At 33.9% G+C, this 26766-nt stretch overlaps 2 protein-coding genes across 4 annotated transcripts in view; one reads left to right on the top strand and one right to left on the bottom strand.

The window, feature by feature from the left end:
* The window catches only part of COG5 (component of oligomeric golgi complex 5), a 304245-nt gene that overhangs the window by 213137 nt on the left and 64342 nt on the right, over positions 1-26766 (bottom strand). The gene's annotated exons all lie outside the window — the stretch shown is intronic.
* GPR22 (G protein-coupled receptor 22) lies at positions 2751-8372 on the top strand. 3 transcript variants are annotated; one of them, XM_078060018.1, is made up of 3 exons: positions 2751-3194; positions 4134-5060; positions 6810-8372. In XM_078060018.1, the coding sequence occupies exon 3, from the start codon at positions 6835-6837 to the stop codon at positions 8134-8136; it is 1302 nt and encodes a 433-aa protein (XP_077916144.1). In that variant the 5' UTR covers positions 2751-3194; positions 4134-5060; positions 6810-6834; the 3' UTR covers positions 8137-8372. The 3 variants fall into 3 exon arrangements, with proteins under 3 accessions (XP_077916144.1, XP_077916143.1, XP_035957275.2); XM_078060017.1 differs by having other exon boundaries at positions 4134-5157; XM_036101382.2 differs by having other exon boundaries at positions 2752-3194; positions 4134-4396.

The following is a 26766-nucleotide window of genomic DNA, read 5'->3' as shown; positions in this document are numbered from 1 at the left end:
AAAAAAGTAGCATCAGAATCAGACACAAGCTGGATTAAGAATGACCTGATATCAACAGTGCAATGTAAATGTGAACAACAAATTACTCTCTCACATTCACGGCTGTTCAAACTTACGGGAACAAACGTATACAATTAAAAATCAGACTCCCATATCAAAAATGTTAGGCATTGAAATTCCTATGCAATCAAAATACTTAAAACAACAACAACAAAAAAACAGAACTCGGTGAAAGGATTTTAATGGAGATATTTGGGGTCTTAGATTCATATCTATTGCTTAGTTATCATTTGCAAGCTAAAACTGTTTTTCTAGGTTATTAATTAGCTAATTAATAATTAAACTATAAAATTATTTTATAACATAAAATCTGGTCTTAAGTCACCAGTTGTTCAAAATTAGTATCCTATATAAATACAAAATATATTAAATGCACAAGTGTAAAAATTTGTTACTATGGAAATAAGAATCTTTGTAAATTCTGACATGTAATTTGACACTAAATTTTTCGTGAAAACAATATAATCTAATTCTGAATCCAGTGGTTTAGATATTTTCACCTCTGTTAAAAATAAAACAAAGGAAGTTAGGATTATCCAGCTAAGAAACCACTAAACCAATTCATGGTTTTTAAAAGGAAAACTATACTAAATGTTGTGTGCAATAAAAAACATTGCTGTTTGTGATATCTCGTGTATCCTTAATCACAAGTCACTTATTTGCACAGGGAATAATGAGCAATGTCCAAATCTGAGCTTTTTTGCTGCCATTATTTCTTAGAGAGAATTTGTTTTTTCAGAATAGTCTGAGTATAACTTGGAAACACTGTATTACAGAGAGCTAAAGAAAACACAGAAATAAACTTCAACAAAAAGAATCAAAGCTATATTGTGTCCCAAAGAATGCTTGATTTGCCAAAAGTCATATAACTAATAAGCAGTGACTGAACCCAGATCATCCAATTTTAAGTCCCAAGTATCTTCAGAATTTTCCAGAGAGGGGGCCAACTATGGGGTGATGGGGGGAGGGGGAAGGAGCTTACAGAGTTCCAACACTGGCTCTGCTACTAACTTACCTAGACTTTTTCAAGTCATTAAACTTCTTTGTGCCTTGGTTGCTTGCCTCTACTCCATAGGGATATTTTGATGATAAACATAAGCATACTTGAACTCTTTGGCAGAAAAGCACTCTGTGTATTTCACTACGTTAATGATTTCTTGTCCCCACCACAAGTTTCAATTGAAGCTAATATCTTTTCTCCAATTTTAGTTTGAAGCTCTGGTTTTAGTCTGAACCTTAAAATAACATTGTGTGTGCGTGTGCTTGCACACTATCTTTCAACATGGTTGGCATTCTAACAACATCCTTTTCTGCAACCTTCAAAATGCATGAAAAGTAGCACAACAACATTTTAATTTTTAGCATTACCAAAGCTGTGCATAAAATTTTAGGAATTCACAACAAAATTTTCCACCACACCACTCTCAACTTCTATACAAATGCAATTCAAAACTCATATACTACTCAGCCAGCCCCCTGTGAAGCTAAAACACTACCAGAAGATTACAAAAATATATACTGCTTTTTAAAATTATGAAAGAACAATTCCAGTTACAAATTAAAAATTTAGCATACATTTTTAAAAATGAACAATATTCCTAAAATAATGGAAATAAGTGATGATCAATATTCTAATAATTCAGTCATTTGCAAGGTCTTCTATTTTGTCAACAGAATCCAGCCACTTCATATACTTAGATCTAAAAAAGCATTTTCTTCAATACTGAGAGTAGGTAAACAAAGTTAATAGAAATTTAATTTTAAAGTAATATTTTAAGTTAATTACTTCTACTTGTTTTTATTCTCTCGACAACCTATCTTAAAATAATTTAGCCTTATATAACTTATGAAGACACATAACTACTAACTTCCTTTTTCCTTTACTGATATGTTTACCCGATAACATTAGCATATAGCTACATATAATATTTAAGGCACAGCAATCCATTAAAAGTGCCCAGGTTAAAAATAGAAATAGCCAGTTGAAATAAAATACTATGGCAAATGATCAGTATATATCTACTAAATAAAAGGGTTACCAAAGATGAAGACAGACAAGTGATCTGAAAGGAAAGCACATGATTAAATCTTTATATATTGAGACTATGTTAATAGTAATAGAATTTTAAAAAAAACATTTTAGAGTAGAACCACCTTGGAACAATTTCATTAAAATTCTGAATGAATGGAATGAATGAACACCTGAATGAATCCTGCAGTCATAACAAGGTTTACCACCTTGAGATGCTCACAACAATTTGAAATACACAGAGAAGACGACTTGAATACAAACAAACTAGTTGAAATTCAATGTGGTTCACAGTAAGGATGCAGTGGCTTTCTATTTGTAGAACAAAGAATCTCAACCAAAAACATATATTATGACTAAAATATTCTCGAGTGCAATCATCTAGGCTTCATAAAGAATATACACTTTTTACCGTGTAATTCTTTCTTGCCCCCTTCCACCCTCCTGCATTTTTTGTTTGGCATAAGTGAACAACAAACCAGAATAGAATACACATTTTTAAAAGACCAATTTACTCATACTCTATTTAAAAGCAGCATACAACCACTTATAAATATAGCCTTTTAAAAAAGCATCCTTATATAAAACAGTTGGGGGGGGGGGTTGGAAATCCCTGCTATACATATGAAGCACGGTTTAAGCCCAATACAACTGACCAATCAAAATTAGTGAATGCACTGCATCTCTCTGCAGTGGGGAGAAGCGACAAGGTAGGCTGTCATTCTGCAAAAGCTGCCCAGAACAGGCTTTCCTCTGAAAAGCAGTGCCATTCCGTTTTAGAGAGACTGAATCTAAATGTTGTCTCTGGGGACAAGAAGCCTTCAGTATGTTCAATTACTTCATTACGTTTTTCAGATGCTTATTGATTTCACAGTAGGAAGAGTGAGAGACTGCAGCAGCCTCTAAGCAGCACCACACGTTCCATACATTAGCAGTACTGCTGAGACAATGGCAGAGTACAGACACATATTTTCATTAAGGTCTTTTCTGAAGAGATGTTTATGACCCTCTTCCCCCAGTCCTCTGCTAACAAGTGAACCAAATGAATCAATCAAAACTGGAAACGCTTCAACTACATCAGGAATGTATCAAATCTTTAGCGGAGGTAAGATGTGTTCCCTTATTACAGTATAAGCTGCTTTTGAACTGGCATAGTGGGGTAAAATTACTTTGAAAAATTTCAACCTAAATTTTAACAGTTTATTTGCTTAATTCTATTTATTGTTAAACATGTATTTTTTAGATCAATTTAAGACATGACATTTTCAATGTACTTTTTTTAGGGTGCAATGTTAAATACCAAAAATTTTCTTTGTTGATTCACTACGAAGACATCAGCTTTTAAGTCACTTCAGACCTACTAAAATATTCTTAATGTCATCAGTATAGTTTTTCTCAAGTGCTCAAAAAATGCTTATATTTCTTAAAAGGATCAGGTTTACTATTTAGCTATTATTTATTACTCAGTTTTAGGTTAAGTTCATTATTGGGCATGTTCATTGAAAATTATTTAATTTGCAGTTACATTTTGCATTACCTTTTACATTTCAACTACATGAACAACTCATCAGTGGAAATTTATATCATCTAATTGTGGAATCTGTTTTAATCAGTTAATATTCAAACCATGTGCTAATAATTAAGCAAGCTACAATATTTCCCAGTAGGAAATAGTGTTAAATTTATTGTAAAGAGAGAACGACAGTATGTTTAGTGTATGCTAATTGCTCATAACCTCTGAAAACATAGGTTAGCTTCTAAACTGAGAGCAGAAATTAGTTTTAAAACTGCAGCTTTTCCTTCATGGTTATATTTATGTTACCTCTGTTACTAAATAACATAATATTTGCAATCTCTGTTAAGAAAAGAAAATATTTACAGAATCCCTTAAATCTATGCATAAGTTGTGGCTCTACTAATACAGTTTACTTACTTTGATAATGAATACTGTGTATGGTGTTAAAGTCAACAAAACTAAAGTAACTTTGCGTTCATTGGAAATTATTAGGAACCCTATTAACCATTTTTTTTTCTTTTTCACAAGGGCCCACAGCAGCTAATTCAGTATTTACAACTGACAATATGAAGAATGCATCTGATCAAGCATCTCCTAGCTGCCTGAACCATAAACTGCAGGATATTCTTCTAACACATGAATTTAAGACATTAAGGAGTTAAAACCAGAAAATACAGGTCCACATTACTGCTGGGATATAACACATGGACAGTAATCATCCTAAGAAGATGCTATATAAAATAGACACAAAAAGAAAAACAATTTAACTGCAAAAGCCTGAAAACAAAATGGTGAGCATTTTTAAAGGGGGAGTTTACACTTTAACATACCAGGATTGTGGAGCTGTTTCCTGAAGAAACAATGAGGCACGGAATGCCAAAAAGAGAATGCCATACATTAGCAGCAAGCTAGATAAAGCTTTATCAATTATTTTCTGCACTAAATATTCAGATATTTGTAGCAGCTGATATTACTAAAGGATTTTTTCATCTAAGTTTTATGACTATGCATCCTCTTCTAATGAAAACAAATCAAATTAAATAGCAGATGGTTTTATCAAAAGAACATGGACTGGATTTATAATATAAAGCAAGTTATGTGATCAAGAAATCATTTCAAACTAACGAGGACTGCTATAGAAACAGATTTACATTTGTAACAAAAGGATGTCCAAATACATTTTAGAAGCTAGAAACCGTATGTTTTCACATGTTCTGGAAAATAAAGAGAGACTATCATATATTCCCTCAAAGGGAAATATAATTCCTATCATTTGAGGAAGTTTCTCTTGGTCGTGACTTTTTAAGGCAAAACAAACACAAATATTTTGTACTGGTCTTTAGAAATTCATCAGCCAACTAAATCTCACAATTCATGCAGTTTGAAGTATTGGAGAGAAAATGAAAGAATTTCTACAAGACATGAAATAAAACACAGCTACTTCACTGTTGTCAGGTAAAAATTCATGTCAAAATCTGTCAATGACATCATGTATCAATTTGTGAAAAACTGCTATAGTGAGACAAAAGGCCCATAAGGCAACAGCAAACAGGTAGGTCAGAAGATGCATGCACCCCACCACACTGTTTAACATTTACAAAAGAAAACAATCTTGCTATAGAGGAGATGCATTTTACTTAGTTACCCTCTAACTTGGCATTTCTGCTGTATCTAATTATAAATCTAACTGATGCGACAAAGACCTGATGTTTAATCTGTCAGTTCCGAAAATTTGGCACACTTAAAATTTTCCATTTTTATAGGATTTCACTGTTAGCTAAGACTTTCACTTGAGTATATGCCTCTAGTAATACCTTATACCAAGCTCAAAAGGAATTAATAATATTATCTATGTTTCTGAAATATTGCCCCTAAAATAATATGGATAAATAAAATTGTATTCTAAAAGCTGTCAAAGGTTACATCAAGTTAAAGGTTAACATGAATTTTGGAAATTATTATAGCCTTTATAATTTATGTTTGATTATGATTTTGCAGCCAAAATGCTGTACTTGAAATGTGAAATATAGTTGGTTGTATGACTTTATATTTTAAGTGAATATACTCATTACTGACATATTAGCCCAGAAAATCAGACATTATTTTTATAAATTATTCTAACCCTCTATATATTATAGATTTACATGAATTGGCAAAAGAGCTTGTTTTTTTTAATTTTCCTCAAAATTATACACACTGGGTGATTTATACGAAAGGTTTCACATGGAATGTGTAAACTTTAAAAGATTCCTCAGAAAATGGATTTCAGATACTCCTTTCCCAAAATTTCGTTATTTTACTTTAAAAATCCTGTTTAAACAAACAAAATCAACTGATATAGTCTTTTAAACCACTCCAAAAATGGTTATTTCTTAACATGATATTAAATTTCAATTTCCTTCTTCCACAATAAATGAGAGGGTGTGGTCACAAAATAAATCATTCATTGGAGTGATTAGTACTCTTTTACCAAGTTTTGTGGTGTTATACTTTAACATAATATCCTTTTTCATCCAATTTTTATAACATAAGTTTGTCCATTATAAAGTTCGGTGAGCATTTTCACTACAAAATATGTAATATTTATCATTTCCCTACTTTCTATGGGAAATAGCTCCAAATATCCCCAAGCACACTAGACTCTTAAGTAAGAATTTCAACCAAGAACATGGACAAAATGGTTTTAAAGAACTAGTGCTCTGTGCCATTTATCATTTTAAATGAACACTTGTCCTGTTCATTTGAAATCTCATGAGAATAATTACACCAACACTAATTATGCTAGAACATATTAAAATAGCATTTATTACCCACCTACGCACAACAGTTTAAAATGAAATCTTAAAACACCAGGCTAAAAGTAGTTTTGCATACTGGGTAGTTTTATTGTACAAAAATATACTGTATCTCAATAAGTTTGAAAAACCCAAATGAGGAAAATCTTTTTGAGATATTAAGTAATTTTGAACTATACAGGAGTATTCCCCATACAGTCACCTTCAAAGGGAGAATCCAATTTCCTGTTATATCAAAACAATGCAACCTTGATTCTCCTAATTCTACCTTTGCCATTAATAGTTTAGAAACTTAAAAATTAAGCGAAGTACACAATAAAAATATATATATATTTTACAAGAAACACATGTTTTATACGTCCTTTAAATTGCCAAATATCAAAAGAGTTTATTCTATTTCACTTTCTAGGGAAAACACGAACTGCTCCAAAAGAATGTGTTTTTCTCCCGTTCTGGAAATCAACATGCAGTCTGAATCTAACATTACAGTGCGAGATGACATTGATGACATCAACACCAATATGTACCAACCACTATCATATCCATTAAGCTTTCAAGTGTCTCTCACCGGATTTCTTATGTTAGAAATTGTGTTGGGACTTGGCAGCAACCTCACCGTATTGGTACTTTACTGCATGAAATCCAACTTAATCAACTCTGTCAGTAACATTATTACCATGAATCTTCATGTACTTGATGTAATAATTTGTGTGGGATGTATTCCTCTAACAATAGTTATCCTTCTGCTTTCACTGGAGAGTAACACTGCTCTCATCTGCTGTTTCCATGAGGCCTGTGTATCTTTTGCAAGTGTCTCAACAGCAATCAACGTTTTTGCTATCACTTTGGACAGATACGACATCTCTGTAAAACCTGCAAACCGAATTCTGACAATGGGCAGAGCTGTAATGCTAATGATATCCATTTGGATTTTTTCATTTTTCTCTTTCCTGATTCCCTTTATTGAGGTAAATTTTTTCAGTCTTCAAAGTGGAAATACATGGGAAAACAAGACACTTTTGTGTGTCAGTACAAATGAATACTACACTGAACTGGGAATGTATTATCACCTGCTAGTACAGATCCCAATATTCTTTTTCACTGTCATAGTAATGTTAATCACATACACCAAAATTCTTCAGGCTCTTAATATTCGAATCGGCACAAGATTTTCCACAGGGCAGAAGAAGAAAGCAAGAAAGAAAAAGACACTTTCTCTAACCACGCAGCATGAGACTACAGACCTGTCACAAAGCAGTGGTGGGAGAAATGTGGTCTTTGGCGTAAGAACTTCAGTCTCAGTAATAATTGCCCTCCGGCGAGCTGTGAAACGACACCGTGAACGACGAGAAAGGCAAAAAAGAGTCTTCAGGATGTCTTTATTGATTATTTCTACATTTCTTCTCTGCTGGACACCAATTTCTGTTTTAAATACCACCATTTTATGTTTAGGCCCAAGTGACCTTTTAGTAAAATTAAGGTTGTGTTTTCTAGTCATGGCTTATGGAACAACTATATTTCACCCTTTATTATATGCATTTACTAGACAAAAATTTCAAAAGGTCTTGAAAAGTAAAATGAAAAAGCGAGTTGTTTCTATAGTGGAAGCTGATCCTCTGCCTAATAATGCTGTAATACACAATTCTTGGATCGATCCTAAAAGAAACAAAAAAATTACCTTTGAAGATAGTGAAATAAGAGAAAAATGTTTAGTACCTCAGGTTGTCACAGACTAGGGAAACATCTAAGTTTCATTAAGCCCACATTTAAATTGTAAAAAAATGAAATTACTGCCAAATATAAGAAAAAACATTTTAAGTATTGGTTATGTTGTAAATTTTCAATGTAAATGTCAAGATTAGATTAGGTCATATATATTCAATTTCTTCATTACAATGTATTTGTTGCATGGCAGTTTGTTAAAGTAATATTGTGTATTTTTGTCAATATTATGTCCATCAGAAGATATTCATGTAAGTCATATTTTCTAAATAATAAATACATAGCCTTAAAACAGTGTATAACTTCAAAATGTAACTGACACAGGTATCCTTTTCTTTTTTTTATGAAGTGTATTTGTTTCTAAGCCACAAACTATAGATATATTTGTATAAATGACAAGTGGAATAGCACTTTAATATAAGAGCAAAAATTATGGTCTCCAAACAAAATAATTCAGGATTTTCTATGTCACTACCTTATGTTTTCTGGTATAGTCTACCTGCTATAATATTTGATGCATCAAAAATAATGAACTATGTGTGAAACTTTATCTTTTTTTTTTTTTTTTGAGTACAGAAAATTGTAGGATTTATCAGGATTTTAAACTTCAAGAACCAAGAAACAACCCTGTATATATACACTCTAAGATAGGGAAATTTTGAAATTCAAGTTTATTATGAAAAAGAGATTGATTTTTCTAAGATCAAGGGCACTATGCCTATAAATATACAAAATAAACTGACAATAAAGGGAAGGAAGAAAACTAAAGCACCAGCCTCTTTCTTCCTTCCTCACTTTGCGTGAGTCTAAGCCAAATGCTCTGGATTAATATACTGGTAAAAACCAGTGCATTAAAATAAACTAACTTCCTAACTTTATTCAAGTCAGCCTTTTTGTATAACAGAAGTCAACTATTAAAATCTGAATAAAAGAAAAAAAGACTTTCTATCACTGTAGAGAAGCTTCACAAAGCCAATGATTTCTAATTTTAGATACATAGCAACTTTAGAGTAATAAAATTTACACAAGGTTCCTATACTATCATAACTTCCAAATGTTTCAAAATAGAATAGTTCTATTTCCACTCTTAAAATCATTGAAGTGGCAATAAATCTTGTCAATTTTTTTACTCTACACCACTTAATCTAACTTTAATCTTTGTGTCTCCCATCTTCAATTCATGTTGGAAAACTAGAAAATTACTAATCCTAACTATAGATAACAGGTTTGGGAATCTCATATCAAGCAAATGTTTTCCAACTGTTATAATCCAATAATCTATCAATGAGTGCTAATTCTCACTGTATCAGAAAAAGAGCAATAAGTTACTTAAATAAGCAAATACAGTTCTTGCTACCTTATAGTTGATTAACTGTACTTTTTATTCTATTTTTTTAATACTGTATCCATTAAATCAAGTAGCAACTCATCTTTAAATAAAACTTTGTCAAGGAATTCGATAATATATCACTTTTGTGTAAATAAGTGAGGTTGAGATTGACCCAGTCTAGTTTACTGAATACATTAATCCTTGAGGGAAATGAGCACCATGCAATAACTTGAATTCACTGAGGTTCCTGGGATATTTAACAGTGATTTATTTCTGATAATGTTAACATGTCAAATCTTGGCAAAGGAACAGTATCCTTCTGTCTTGTTTTCTACTTTTATGGAATTAAAGAAATGCTTCAATTTGACAAAATGTAGCATAAGAAAGTAAGACATTTTTCAGAACCCTGTAGAGAAATTAAGACTTCGTAGGTAAGGGTATTAAACATTTTTTTCATTCAATAAACATATTTGGCACAGAATATCTCCTAATATATCCATTAAAATTTTTTTAAACTAATTTTATACTTAAACTTCCAAGCATAAATTATAATTGTATTTAGTTTTATAATCTTCATAAAAATTAGACTATTTTTAGAATTTTCATATTAAGAGAAGCCCTCTGTGTCTTAAATATTTTTAATCTTCAAATCTATAAGCATGCCAAAGAACTTGGTTAAAAAACATTTTTAAATATATTTGCCTAAACTGCTTTCATGCCCTCTTGTTCTCTGTAATAAGAAATCTAACAAAATAATAAATGGCAATTATTATAATGTTGCCTTCTAAACTGTTATTATTTCTACACTTGACTCTGGAACAGACAACTAACAAGCATTTTTGCCCTCCTGTAATGAACTTTCAGGTACTCAAAATTACACCCACTTATTTACAACAAAGAAAATTCATACCTACCGAACAACTTCTAACAGCTTTTTAATGTTAAATAGTATGTAATATGTAAACCAAAATAATATTTATATTAAAGATTCAGCTTTTGAAAACAAGTCACAAATATGCTTACAATTACTGACCTCAGCTTAAATGAGAGAATGAGAGAATGAGAAGCTTAGACAACTTTTTTTTAAGCGTTTGTTCTATGAAAAGGTGAAGTATTTTTATTTTCCTCATGATGGGCTTCACCAAAATGTGTATGTCTTTCACTGTATTTCTAATAATTTCATGGGACAAAATATTAATGTTAATTTTTCATGTTAGAATGAAAATTGTAAATGCAAAAGCAACAGAGGTAACAGTAAACTCAATATGGGATCCTTCTTAAAATGATATTTTTTCTCATCCATATGCCACAAATCACAGACACAGGCATCAATTTATATACAGTTAACGGGGTTAGTTCTTCAAAACCACAGAAGTAAGAACTATTATTTTAAAAACTAACCAAATATGAGCTCAATAAGATATGGAACGCTCATTGCTTGCTAATTCCAAGAGGTCATTAGTCTACCAATTAGTCCCAACAGATGTTCAAAGCTATTATGAAAATTTAAGAATTTAGAATTATGCTTTTAAAAAATGCCATCCATAATATTTCTGTACTTCTCACCATGGTAAGTCAATTTTTAGGTACGTGGCCTATTTGTCAATTTTTTAATCCCCCAAATAAAATGATAGCAAAATCTAAGTTCTCTGGGCATTAAAAATCAAACTCCTCATTTACTGAGATTAGATTGAAAGGTGAAAACCAGAAGATAAGAAAACAGGTGCTTAGTCAGGCTTTAGTCAACACAGTAATTTGAAGACTACTTTCCAAAGTCAATAAAACATTTAGTTTTATTACATCTTGATTGTACATTTAAGTAAGCTTTGTAATTCAATTAATATTTGAATCCTTACAATGTAGAAGGCATTATGGCAGATACGCATATTCATATGGAATAAAGTCATTACCCTGGAAACTTAACCTAGAATCAAGGTAGTTAAAAGTCTGGCAATACCTACAAAAAGGCAGAATGCAGTAAATACTATTAAAAAAAAAAAAAAGCAACCTTCTTAATAAACTTAAGAAGAAAGGAATTATGTTGGATTTAAGAACAATATAAATAAAAGCACTGTTGAGGAAAGCTACTGAAGCAGATCTGGAAATGGTAAATTGTTCTCTTTAGAAGAAAAGTAATACAATAGTGAGAAGTTGATCTGCTAAGTTAAAGTGGGGCCAAAAACAGAAAGAAGGCTTTAAATACCAGCAGAGATATCTGAGCAGGGGAATAAGACAATGGTAAATGAGTTACAAATCAATCAATCAACCAGCAATGTGTAGAAAGGGTTGATTGGGTAAGACACAGAACAGGAAACTGAGAAACCAAATTGTTGGCTGGGTAAGACACAGAAGACGGGAAGCCACGGCGATCACCCTGACAGGTAATGAAAGGCCCGGCAAACAGTGCTGGCCGTAGCTGTGCAGAGGAGTGTACACGTGTGACAGGCAACGTGAAGGCAGAATCAATAGGGTATGTCAACTGACTAAAAAGACAACTGGTATAGGAAACTGAAGAATTAAAAATGATGGCAAAAAAAAAAAAAAACCCGTAAAAAACTAGATTATCCTCAATGATCTAAGAACTTTTAAATTGTTTTGCATAAAGTACATGAATAACAAGGACATAACCAGAAAGAATTTCTGGCAAAGCAAAAAATTCAATTAAGTGAAATAAATGACCTTATTCAAGAATGTTCTAGTTATTACAAACTATTCAAAATGAAAAATTCAAACTGATGTTTTAAAATATCTGTATTTTGCATATTGGTTTATTCAGTTTTTCCACTAAACACATATTTTCTTCTTCAGTAATTTTTTAATTACAAAAAGTTATACACAATGGAAAAATGCCAAGGTATATAAAGTAAAAAATATAAATATCATCCTTTGCTCCTAATAATTATGAATATCTATCCAACTCATCATATACATGGCTCCTTCATTCTTTATTAACGGCTGCATAAAAATAATTTTTAAAAATTAAAAAACATACAGCAATATTTCTAAAAAATGACAATGATAAAATATCAAATACTTAAACTGTTTTCTATTATAATCAAATAATTTGAAGCTACATTTCAAGACCATCTTGAAAAAGGTAAGAAAGGTAACTTGTCAAATTGTAAGACAGGTTATTTTTCTAAACGGGGAGAAGAAGCAAGGAAAAAGACATAATGTATTTTTTTTCTTCCTTTTCTTCCTTTTCACTAAATAAGATGAGAAAGAAAAAAAACTAAAGAAAACTCTTGGAGCTTATTTTCTTTACATCTCAGAAAAGGACACTTGTATGTACTCCTTGTGAATGTAAGCAATCTCCCTATGGGACAGCAGTGAACTCAAGAAAGCTAAACATGAGATGGCTAATAATAAATGTTAGGGGAAAAGGGAGCTCGGGCCATATTATAAAAGAGGGAAAAAAGGAGATAATTAAACCTAGACAAGGTAGGAAAAAGATCTAAAATACTCAGAGATGCTCAGCTTTTAGAGAAGTAAAATGTGAATATAGCATTGTGGGTTAGAGTTCACAGAAGAAAACTACCTTGAAGATTTTTTCTAAAAAGCATTCAAAAAGATGAAAAAGCAATTTTTTTTTAAAGAAACCCCAGTTAATAAACTGGGCAGATTAGTAATATAATAACATTTTTCACGATACAAAGTAGAATACAAATTAGGATGTTACAACAACTCACAAACGTTTGGAACAGAGGGGTACTGAGATGGAGAAGTAAATGGAAAACTGGGCTCATCTTAATATGAAAACTTTCACCTTTTAAAGAATATTCAATTTTTGCAGGAGAGAAAGAGCTGAGCAAACTTAAACAATATTTCTCCCCTTGCTCATGATAAAATAATGTGTGAAAATAATCCTAAGTATCTCTACCCTTCTATTCACACATTTTTTTAACAGACCTCTGTAAGCTGTATCCATGGCTTTCAAGCATGACAGCTTTGTACTTTCACCAGCAAGTGGTAAAAAGTGCTGTCATTCCTGTCACTGCCACCAATATCAACTCCTACCACTATCAAACCCTGAAGCATCAAGTAAGATAAAGGAGGAGAGCTGAGTCTATCTGGGATTGAGGTCAGTTTCCTCACCCTGTTTCCATGAAAGCAGTATGTCATATATTTCTGAGAGGCATTAAGCAAGGCAGACTATCAAAGCACATCCACCAATTTTTCAAGGCAGAAAGTAAAAGGAGCAAGAGAATCTTAATTAATCTTATTATTAAGATCATAGATAACTGCTTTCCACTCAGACAGCTATGGACATACAATACTAATAATAGATGCAAAATGAAAATTTTTTAATTTAACATAAATTTTTTAAAATGTTAATGCTAACAAATGAGAGTTCTGACCACATTAGACACAGACTAGAAGAGTGAGAAATACATAGGAGATTGACACATATATATATACATATATATATAGCACATCCATTAATATTATACACAATCCCACCTGTCATATACGGCATACTGTGTATATATTGTATATTGGTTATCTACCCAAAGATATGCATTTCACTCTAAAATTGCTAATGTCTTTTTTTTTTTTTAAAGATTTTATTTCTTTATTTGACAGAGAGAGATAGAGCAAGAGAGGGAACACAAGCAGGGAGAGTGGGAGAGAGAGAAGCAGGCTTCCTGTGGAGCAGAGAGCCCGATGTGGGGCTTGATCCCAGGACCCTGGGATCACGACCTGAGCCGAAGGCAGATGCTTAACGACTGAGCCACCCAGGAGCCCCTAAAATTGCTAATGTCTTAAAACAGGCTGAAATGTAACACATTTACATAGTCTACATTTTAACAGTTTTTTTCCCCAATTATTAAAAAACTGTAGTCTTTCTTCTGCTATTAAATTTTTTCCAACTATCACTTCTTATAAGCAACAAAATGCTAGCAAACTATAGCTACCTAATTTTATAAAACTGTCTTTAATCCACCCAGTACAATAAGAGTCTGTAATACTACTGTAACCTTTGTAACCAAAAAGTGCCTGATACATACCAACTGATGAGTAAATATTAGTGAAACTGAAGTCAACAATTTTTAAACTTCCGACCCCATGTATCTTGTTGAGGAGAGTATTTTTCAAAATGTAACTCACACCAGTCAGAATGGCTAAAATTAACAAGTCAGGAAACGACAGATGTTGGCGGGGATGTGGAGAAAGGGGAATCCTCCTACACTGTTGGTGGGAATGCAAGCTGGTGCAGCCACTCTGGAAAACAGTATGGAGGTTCCTCAAAAAGTTGAAAATAGAGCTGCCCTACGACCCAGCAATTGCACTACTGGGTATCTACCCCAAAGATACAAATGTAGGGAACCGAAGGGGTACGTGCACCCCAATGTTCATAGCAGCAATGTCCACAATAGCCAAACTATGGAAAGAGCCAAGATGTCCATCGACAGATGAATGGATAAAGAAGATGTGGTATATATATACAAGGGACTATTATGCAGCTATCAAAAAAAATGAAATCTTGCCATCTGCAATGACGTGGATGGAACTAGAGGGTATTATTATGCTAAGAGAAATAAGTCAATCAGAGAAAGACAATTATTATATGATCTTACTGATATGTGGAATTTGAGAAACAAGGCAGAGGATCATAGGGGAAGAGAGGAAAAAATGAAACAAGACAAAATCGGAGAGGGAGACAAACCGTAAGAGACTCTTAATCTCAGGAAACAAACTGAGGGTTGCTGGAGTGGAGGGGGAGGTGGGAGGGATAGGGTGCCTGGGTGATGGACATTGGGGAGGGTATGTGTTATGGTGAGCACTGTGTACTGTGTAAGACTGATGAGTCACAGACCTGTACCCCTGAAACAAATACGTTAATTAAAAAAAATCAAAAAAAATACACAGAATTGAACACACACACATGCACATACACATAAATGAGCGCACATAAAACTGGAGGTATCTGATTAAAATCAGTGGATTGTACCAAAAATAAAAACAAAAACAAAAACAAAAAATGTAACTTACCTCTATCAGAATCTTCTTCTATGGTGCTTGTTTGAAATTCCAATTTCTGTCTCTCCCCCCTTAGACTTAATGAATCAGAATATCTGTGGTTGCAGTTCTGACTAATAAGTTTTAATAAGTACTCTCGGGTGATTTGTGCACTAAAGCTGAAGAACCACTACTTTCTATACTAGAAGATAGACTATATATCAAAGTGACAGATTAAATCAAGTAACTGATAATGAAAAGGTACAGAAGCAGCTCTGAACTCAGTTTAGGCCATAATGCCTTCCTGAAGAAAAAAGTTTTAAGCTTACTTCATTTTAACAAATAAAATTTTAGTTGAATTATATATACTATAATCCAGCATGACATTTGCTTCCTAAGAACTAAAATTTTATTTATTTATTCATTGGTTCATTCATTCATTCATCCAAGAAATATTTATTGGGCATTTACTATGTGCCAGGTGTAGGAATAAGAACCACTGAAGTCCGGCTTTCACTGAACTTACAGATGATGGTAAGTGCTAAGAGAAAGTAAAGCATAGTACGGGAGAGAGTGATGAGGGTTTATTTGTGCAGCACTGTCAAGAAAGTGCACTGTTGGCGCTCAATAAATGCTGTCGCCTAAGTGAATGAGCACAGCTGTACACAGTCCTACATTTGTTAAGTTAGATGGTCCTTGAAGAATTGATGACCCATACTCAACTGGTGCCTCTTCCCCAGGCATTTCCCTTTTTTAACGTATTTAGTTGTTAATCACTCCTACACTATTTTCATGTTAGGAGGAAATTAATTATGGAAATATGAATATTAGTGACTTAGAAAAAGGTCTAGCACAGTAGTTGGCATATAGTAGGTATATTGCAAGGCTTGTTGACCTATAGCATTGAAAACCTGAAACAGGACTGAATTTTGATTCTCCCTCTAGAATTCCACACACTATCTCAATCCACAATGTTCAGTTTTCTCTGTGAGAAATCTTTCAATAATAATCATAATTGACCTTATTGAATGCTTACTGTGGTAATAAATGAGTTACTGTGTTAATTCTTTAGATTATCATCTTATGAATCCTCACACCAAGACTGAGAGGGAAGTCTTGCTGATATTTTTCCTCTGATGAGAAAACATGCTCAGAGAAGTTAGGTGACCTGCTGTGCTTCATACAGCTTGTAGGAGATAAAATAGGGTTGGAGCCACGTCTATCTTCCTAAAGTTCTATTTCCCTAAAAGAAGTTATCTAGGCCTTTAAAGTTTCCTTTAAAAATCATATACTCATAAGATTAAATGGTACCAAACATGAAACAAGACACTATAAAGTGCTATTTACTTTTACTTAATTCCAACAGTTAATTGTAAAACTGCACAGCTACCATTTGTTGTAATGTCACTTTATTCTGTCCAAAAGTACTGTACAGGCACATTTTTGCTCATTTCAGAACAAAAGTTCTATTAAAACATAATACTATACATAAGGGATAAGAATTACTTTTAAAATAATTACAGTGAAAATACTAAAAACTATACACTATACTAAAAACTGTATTCTGTGCATTTTTTGAACAGATGTCACTCAAGTTAGGTAGATGGGTCCAGTTAAATACTTTCCTTTGTTATTATAATTTCCTTTGTGCCATCAACACAATTTAGGGAATATTCAGCTACTCTTTGATAATTTATGACAACTTTAATTTCCTATTCTGTTTTATAACAGTTAAGTGACACTGATACTCAATAAATACTTCAAATGGTATTGCAGAAACACCACCCTGGAAACATTTCTTATTAACCTTTTCACTAAGAATTCTTTCAAGCAACACTGATATTATCTTCTGTTATCACTCTTGCTTTTTAGCATTTCCACTGAATCACAGAACCAATCCATAACAAGTTGTTGATGGAAATGGACTGCTACTGAATACAATTTAAATATATAAAAACAAGAGTACAGGTAATCAGATATAGCCACCTTACAGAAAAACATTTCCAAATAATATATTCCAGATAAACAATGACTTTGGTTTAGGGTTTCCTGGAGTCTCATAAAGTTCAATGAAATTGTGTGCAAAATTCATGGATTTGTGAATATGTGCATTTTCCCTGGAGCAAACAGCTACAAATTCATTAAGATCCTCAAGAGAGTGTGTAACCCAAAACAAAAACAAAACTATTGGGGCGCCTGGGTGGCTCAGTCATTAAGCGTCTGCCTTCGGCTCAGGTCATTATCCCAGGGTCCTGGGATCGAGCCCCACATCGGGCTCCCTGCTCAGCGGGAAGCCTGCTTCTCCCTCTCCCACTCCCCCTGCTTGTGTTCCTGCTCTCGCTATCTCTCTGTGAAATAAATAAATAAAATCTTTAAAAAAAAACAACAAAAACTATTAAGAAAGTAGGAAAGCAAAATTGGTAAATGCTACACATTAATTATATCTTGCCTTATTTTAAGGAGAATGTAAGACAACTTTTAAAAGCATAAAATTTTAGATACAATTAAATGAAAAAATAATAAAATCAGAGCAGTAAGAATTAAAAGAATGAAAAAAATTAAAGTTAACTCTGGTATGAAATGTAAAAAACGAAATGCTTATCATTAAGCCCTGCATTCTTATAAGAAATGAGTCAAAAACTGTCCCTATGTTTTCTATAAGATCATATAAGGAGAGAAAAGGGATTGACTCTTAGCATCAATAAAATAAAGCTCCTCTCACTGTTCAGTAGAAGTACTAAGTGTTCATAACACTGAGACCAGATTGCAATGCCTTTCATGGATCTTCTCAGAAAGTACATAACATGTAAACGATGTTTTTACAACAACTTTATTTTTTTAATGCTTTTTAACAAGATTTATTTATTATTTATTTATTTGAGAGAGGGTGATAGAGAGCATGCATGTGAGCAGGGGGAGGGGTAGAGGGAGAGAAAGAGAATCTCAAGCAAACCTCCCACTGAGCATGGACCCTGAGATCATGACCCAAGCCAAAATCAATAGTTGGAAGCTCAATCGGCTAAGCCACCAAGCACCCCAATGACCTTATCTTTTAAGTTTATTTATTTATTTATTTTTTAGTAATCTCTACACCCAACCTGGGGCTCAAACTCACAACCCTGAGATCAAGAGTTGCATGCTTTTTTGACAGAGCCAGCCAGATGCCCCTTTACAACAATTTTAAAGACAATCGAAGTCTTAAGACAATTACTGATGTCCTCCAATGTACAAAAATGGCTACAACAATCTTACAGAAAAGGCAAGAAGTCTCATAAGGCTGATTATAATTTTCTTCAAAGAATAATAATAGCATCAAACTAAAGGGAAATTCAGTAAAAAGAATTACATGGTAAAGAATAATACAATATAATAATACAATATAATTTTGGTTTAATCCAAGGATGGATTCCAGAAAATTAAAGCAGTGAATCTCAACCATTTCACATACATCTAAGGGGTCAATGAGACTGGGTGGGAGAGAGATGTGGCACTTCCAAATGAAAATAAGACAGGCGTTCTTAAAAACGAAACAAGGCCTCCAGTTAATTCTGATGTGCTTACTCCTCTCCTCCCTCCACTCCCCAGCCTTCTGAGATTCTCTAATCAAGAGAAACAGACGACTGATTAGCCTTCAGAAAAATTGTCTTTGGGGTGCCTGAGTGGCTCAGTCAGTTAAGCGTCTAACTCTTGATTTCAGCTCAGGTCATGATCTCAGGGTCATGAGATCCAGCCCGGTGTCGGGCTCTGCATTCAGTGTGGAGTCTGCTTATGATTCTTTCCCTCTCCCTCTGCTTCTCTTCCCACCCTGCCTTGCTCATGCGCTGTCTCTCTCTCTCTCCAAAAAAAAAAAAAAAAGGAAGAAAGAAAGAAAACTGTCTTTCATATTCTCTCAACAAAATTCTAGAAAAAAACAATTGGCATAAAAATAGTTAAGTGCAAAACCATAAACATGAATAACCACCTAAGCTGAGGGAAAGACTAACATCACGACACTCCACTCTTGCACAGAGGTAGCTGTTAGCAAATTCTGAAATGACAAGTTAAAGAACTGAATTTTCATCAACTAATTTGAAGATAAATCTACTTTGCCTGAAATATCTCATCCTCATTAAAACATCTTCCTACCAATGATTCAAAGATACAGTGAGAACAGATACAATAAGAGCTAAAAGAAAAGAACTGAGCCTTCAACTACATGATAAAAGACACCATATAAATATTTCATCACTGTTGTCAGATACAAGAAATAAGATATGAGTAGCTTTTACTTTTAAGTATAATATTCTTCTATCCATACCATTTATATTAAATACAACTAACTTCTCAAACTCCATAAATGTTTCTAAAAACTTTATAACATACGTCACAGGATCTAGTAGGCAGATTCACAAAGTGCCCAGATGAATGTGCCAAGCAGCAATAACTGTAAAATCCTAGTTACTATCACAAGCAAGTCTGTTATCTTGGAAACATTAAAAAAAATCATTAAAGCACTTTAAATGGCCCGTTATAATAGCACTTAACTCTCATCTGCTCAAATTTGAACATTTCATGAAAGGTTTGAGTTGTATAAGCTTACAAAAGTGGTGGTGATAAGACAAGTATGTCAACATCAATATCACAAGGCAAAACAGAACTACAATCAGAATATAAACAAAGAGCAATGGGGCTCAAAGTAAAGGGAGCACGGGTACAGCAGTACCCCCTTATCTGAAGTTTTGCTTTCCGCAGTTTCAGGCACCCCAGTCAGCCATGGTCCAGAAGCAGATGATCCTCCCTTTGACCTATCATCAGAAGGCCGGTAGCAGCCTCATACTACATCACAGTGCCCGTCTCGTTCACCTCACTTCACCTCATCATGTAGGCATTTTATCATCTCTCATCATCACAAGAAGAAGAGGAGGGGGTATAGGCACACCAAGTATTTTTGAGAGAGACCACATTCCCATAATTTTTATTATAGTATATTGTTAGAATTGTTCCCTTTCCTAATTATTGCTGTTAATCTCTTACTGTGCCTAATTTATAAATTAAATTTTATCATAGGTATGTATGTATAGGAAAAGGCATAATGCATATAGGGTTCAGTACTATCTGTGGTTTCAGGCATCCACTGGGGGGTCTTGGAATGTACCCTCTGCAGATAAAGTTGGCGGGGGGATGGGACTACTGTACCTCGAAAAGCTGCAGAAAGGAAACAGCAATTGAAATGAACTTTGACAGCATCTGGGCAACAACAGCATACCAAGCAGAGACACAAGCATGAGCAATTACAGAGCAACAAGGAAACAAACTCTCCAGACCAGGGAACAATTCAATTTGGCTGGTGCACAGACTATGAATATGTAAGCAGGGAGAGATAAAGCTGGAAAACAGGCTATATTCATGTTTTATCAGGCAAAAAAAAATTTTTAATTTAAACCCAAAGCCCAGTGAGTGTCTTTCTAGATTTGACAATGTGTGATGGCATCTAAAATACATATACTTACACTTTCTATCATCTTAATTTAGGCCCTCAATACCCAGACCACTGTGTCAGCCTCTGACCTGGTCTCTTTACCTCAAGCTCTCACACTTTCCATTTTCCACTTCCTCAAATACAATTCCACTCATTTTATCCCCTGTTACAGAAGATCTTCCATCAGATACCCTTCACTGAGACTTAAAATACAACATGATATTTAATAGAAAGTAATTAAAATCCAGAGGGGAGCAGAATGAGGAGATGGGAGAAAGAGGTGATGGGGATTAAGGAGTATACTTGTCATGATGAGCAGAGCATGATGTATAGAAATTCTGAATCACTAGATCGTACACCTGAAACTAATATAATACTGTATGTTAACTAACTGGGATTAAAATAAAAACTTAAAAAAATTTAAAATTAAAAAAAAGAAAATAACTAAAATCCAAAGAGTAGTAGTAACAACTCAGTACTGTTCAAATGTAGAATTAGAGATACCTCAAAGTTATACAAACACACAGCCTTGAAAAAACGTCCATGGAAAATGCAGTATGCCCAATTCTGTTTTTCTATTAAAAACTATTAAAAAAAAAACTAGAAAAATAGTAATTAAAAAGTAACTTAAAAATAACTAAATGCAACCCCCCAAAAAACTACTTAACCCCAAGATTAAAAAAAGGAAAATAAGAATAGGCAGACAACTGACACAATGAATGTACATTATATGATGTGATTTGGGGGGGGTGCCGAACCATTAAGGACTCAAACAAATAAAAGAATGTATTATGAAACAGTAGGGTATTTCCAATGTGTGGTGAATGATATTGGGGAAATAACAAAATGTTGGAAAAATAAAGTGAAATGCTTGCCTATTCCAAGGTCAGTGAATGCACAACTCCAGGAAGCACAGTTAATGTAATATTTCACGTGACACTGACTGCTACCGCCTGGGCTTGTGACATGAGGCAGTTATGAATGTACCATGTTTATGTGTTAAAAGCAAAATGTAAATCCTTGACTATGATGTATTTTTATCTTGTAATACTCAAAAGGAACACACTGAAATCCCAAACCAATCTCATATCTTGGCTGGGACAAACATCTGTTCAAAAGAAAAATGCAGGGAGCATCACAAAGGAGAGGAGGCACCATTATATATTTTTTTAAGTTTTTTTAAGTTATACAAGTCGACTTCCACTGACAAATAATATTGTTATAGTCCCTACCCAAAATTTATGAAAGTCCCAAATTCACACAATACTTTTGTCTCACAGAACTTTGGTTCTCATTTGGTTCTCATCCACCAGAGTACAAGCTGAGGAAGTAAGTACTAAGTTCAAGTAGAGGTCCTCTTCTTACTAGCTGCCTGCTCCTGGGAATGTTACTTATCTCATGAAGACTGTTCCCTCATCTGTAAAATGGTAACATCTACTCAGGGGACTGTTGTGAAGCTTCAGTGAGATAAAGTGTATACAATACTTAACACAGTACTTGCCAACAGAAATCAAATGGCTGTGAATTGTGTTAAGACTGTTGAATCACAGGGCGCCTGAGTGGCTCAGTTGGTTAAGCGACTGCCTTCGGCTCAGGTCATGATCCTGGAGTCCCTGGATCGAGTCCCGCATCGGGCTCCCTGCTCGGCAGGGAGTCTGCTTCTCCCTCTGCCCCTCCCCCCTCTCATGTGCTTGCTCTCTCTCATTCTCTCTCAAATAAATAAATAAAAAATCTTTAAAAAAAAAAAAAAAAGAAGACTGTTGAATCACAGACCTGTACCTCTGAAACAAATAATACATTATACGTTAAAAAAACGAAGATAGTAGGAAGGGTAAAATGAAGGGGGGGAAATTGGAAGGGGAGATGAACCATGAGAGACTATGGACTCTGAGAAACAAACTGAGGGTTCTAGAGGGGAGGGGGTGGGGGGATGGGTTAGCCTGGTGATGGGTATTAAAGAAAGCATGTACTGAATGGAGCACTGGGTGTTATACGCAAACAATGAATCATGGAACACTACATCAAAAACTAATGATGTAATGTATAGTGATTAACATAACAATAAAATAAAATTTAAAAAAAGAAATCAAATGGCAGGTTTTATCACTTCACTGAAATTTTATTTTTAAAAAAAATTAACAAATGTACTTTCAATTATGTGATGTAGTTATAAAAAAGGAATCACTATGGATTACTCTAGCTCCTCAAAAAAGTACAACTCCTTCCAGCTTCAGTAGGAATTTGAGTCTTGATATTTACTTTTCTTAAATGTTTTTTATTCTCCTCCAGTAGCCATCTCTAACTTGAAAATCTTTACAGTAATACTTCAATATCTTGTTACCAGAAAAAATGCACAATGAATGTACATTATATGAGGTGATTTTTGGAAAGGAAAAAAAGGTAGCATTTTTGCACTCTACAACAGTAGAACACAACCACAGATGATGTATGCCCAATAGGACATTCAAAGTATCATACAAATTTGTTCTTTACTTCTATTTCTAAAGAAAGAAAAATAAGAAGAAAGCAATATTTGGGGTATCTATTATATAATAAGTTGAAAGGCAATCTATAAACTCTGTCTCATTAAATCTACCCTACAGTCCTTTGAAGTCTAAGAGAGAAGTTAACTTTTTGAAATTCACACAGTTATCATGAGAGATGGAAATGGGATTTAAACCAAGGTCTAGACAGTTTCAAAGCCTATGTTCTCCTATCTCTGAATTACATAGCAGGAACAATTATGATATTTTATGGTATAATTTTATGATGTTTTGAAGTCTCTAAAGTGTTAGTAAAGTGAATATTACTTTGATGAAAGAAAAGTTTATGAATACTGTGTTGTTCTGGTTATTACATTAAAATAAGTAGCCTCTGTACACCCATTCAACAAGATTTATTCATAAGTTATTTACCCTCAGTAGAAGTCTTCTCAAAAACTTTCAGTTCTTATTTTTGCCTTACAGTTAGCTCACTCTAAAATATCAATCTCATTATTTAGCTTTAGTTGGAAAGTCTCTATTAGGTGACTATTCTTAAGTATTCCCAAGCCTTATAAAGAAACAACAAACAAAATACATTCTCTCTATCCTTTACCCTCTGTCAAGCAATTACCATAGCTGGAGGAAACCAGGCAGAGGTTACTTCTCTCCTTTATCTTCCAAAGAGGAGATCATCATCTTGGCTAGCCTTCCATTCCCAAAGCATAACTGGATCAAGCTGGAGGATGCAGGTCACCATACAGCACATCCCAATAAAACTCCATTTTATCCCACTAACACTCTTAAGCAAAGGTTTGGATTCTGCAGATCACTCAATGATCTAATGCATCTCCCAAGAAATAATATGACCAATTTTCAAACTTCTTTTAGCAATATAACTTTTTCTTTTTCGAACGAATTATTTTACCAAACCCAAATTTATAAACAAGATAAAAGCAGATTACTCTCAATGAAGAAAATTAAGGGATCAGAGTCAAGAAATTCAACATTCCCTTCATCCAAATACCTCAGACTCCTCAGAACACAGTGTAAAACAAACATGATTTTGAGCTACTAACTTTCACAGGGCACTCCATAGAAAATATTCTGCTACTGCATCAAGATCCTGACTAAATATTATTCTTATATCTGTTAGAAATTAAGTATACCTGTGATTCATAACCAGACTCTACCACATCTGTAATCTGACCTGGGGAAACATGCTACAAATGTCCCAAAGACCAAGAATGGATTTTATCAATCTGCATAACTCTAAAACAGTCCTAGAGAGGAGCACAAAGTAGGGTTTAAAACATATCTACCAGCATAGTATTGAATATATAAATCTGGTTAGAACAAAAAGTTTTCTTTAATTTCCAAATTATCTGTCTGTAAGAATCTTTAATGTGACTTGAGGCCACTTTTTATTTCTTAAGAGCAACAGGCAGAAAAATGTATCATTAGCCATGATACCAGAAGAGTATGCAGGATATTTTGTAAGTAGGATCCCATTACAGCTGTTTACTTTAAAACCACCAGTTAACATTTGTATCTGGGTATAAAAATGGTGTCTGTTCCCTTATATAACTCTGGCACTTTCTTCTTCTATAAGGAGAGACAAGACACATTAAAACACTATGGGTAGGTGGGTGGATGGGTGTATATTTTATTTTGTTTTGACTCCAACCTCTTCCTAGAGCAGACTTCTAAAGATCATTCTCTTTCCTAGAAAAACAATCTTCTTTTCAGATAATTGATTTGGTACAAATGCTATATGTATTAGTTTCTTATTTGCTACATAGCATTACCACAAACTCAGAGGCTTGAAAACTACCAATTTATTGTCTTACAGTTCTGGAGGTTAGAAATCCAAAGTGGGTCCCAGTGGGCTAAAACCAAGGTATTGGCATGGCTGTATTCCTTTGAGGTTCTAGGGGAGAATCTGTTTCTTTGCTCATTCAAGTTGTTTGGCAGAATTTAGTTCCTTGTGGTTATAGACTGAGGTCGTCCCCACTTCCTTCTTGGCTGTCAGCTGAGGACAGTTCCCAGCTTCCAGAAGACATCTGCATGTCTTGGCAGATGGGGCCCCTTCCTTCATCTTCAAAGCCATCAAATCTGGTTAAGTACTTGGATACTTCAAATCTCTGCTGCCTCTTCTTCCATTATTGCATCTCTCGGACTACTCTTCAACTTTCCTGTTCTACTTGTAAAAACTCACATATTTAGAATCGACCCACCTGGATAATCCAGAATAATCTCCCCATCTCAAGGTCCATAACCTTAATCACATTTGCAAATTCCCTTTTGCCATGTGAAGTAACATGTTTCCAGGGACTAGGTTCCAGGGACTAGGCTCCAGGGACTAGGATGTGAACATCTTTGGGGGCCCATTAAATTTGTGCCTACCACATGATATTTATTGAGTTACTCTGACTTGAAGTCAGGAACAAAACCACAGAATGTATCACTATCCTCTGACTAAACTGAAAGTTATTAGGCCCAAACACATTAGAATTCAAAATGCTGAGCAACCTCTATTAAGCACAACCACTATCAGAGAATCCATCAATTTAAATAGTTACTATCACTAAATCCTTACTTTTTAAATGGATGAATATCTAAATATCTGAACAGAACTTACTTAAGGCTGAGTAAACTAGATTTCTCCCTGTAAAATAGCACTGGTTTCTACCTTTAAGCTCCCTTCTTTGTTCACTTCGTCAATGTCCCACAAATCCTTATCTAGAAGTAAGCCTCCCATAAGGCTAAACTCACATTGGAAGACACACAGACTTAGACGAGATTTTCTGGAAAGCATGATGCTTTTTTTATCATAGACACAAAAACAAGTTTGTCAAAATGGTAATAAGACCCACGAGTGCAAGGCATAACATCCAGAATCTTAGAATCCCCATATTAAATAAATTCAAAGACTAAATAAAGAAATGGTAATGCTACTTTTGGGGCACCTGGGTGGCTCAGTTGGTTGAGCATCAAACTCTTGATTTCAGCTCAGGTCATGATCTCAGGGTCTTGAGATAGAGCTTGAGATTCTCTCCCTCTGCCCCTCCCCCCTCCTGTTCTCACTCTCTCTCTCTCTCTCTCTCCAAAATAAAATAAATAAATGAAATCTTTAAAAGAAAAGGAGAAATGGCATTGCTACTTTAAACTAGTTTAAGCATAGAGAAATAATTTCTATATGCTCTTCTAAGTATTTACCTTAGAATATAGATTGTTAAATAGAATAATGAGCCCATGCAACTGACTTCAGTCTTTAAGGAAAAATTTCCACAATACATGTCATCCTTTCAAAACAAAGTGATAACTTTTAATAATACTCCGAAAGGCAAATGATAGAATGACATGACAAATTTATTCTTCTAAGTTTGTATGTTACTTAGACTCTCTTAAACAT

This window comes from Halichoerus grypus, chromosome 12 (genome assembly GCF_964656455.1).
Source record: "Halichoerus grypus chromosome 12, mHalGry1.hap1.1, whole genome shotgun sequence".
Classification (NCBI taxonomy): domain Eukaryota; kingdom Metazoa; phylum Chordata; class Mammalia; order Carnivora; family Phocidae; genus Halichoerus; species Halichoerus grypus.
The sequence above is the reverse complement of the archived record's forward strand: the minus strand, read 5'-3'. Positions and strand labels throughout refer to the sequence as shown.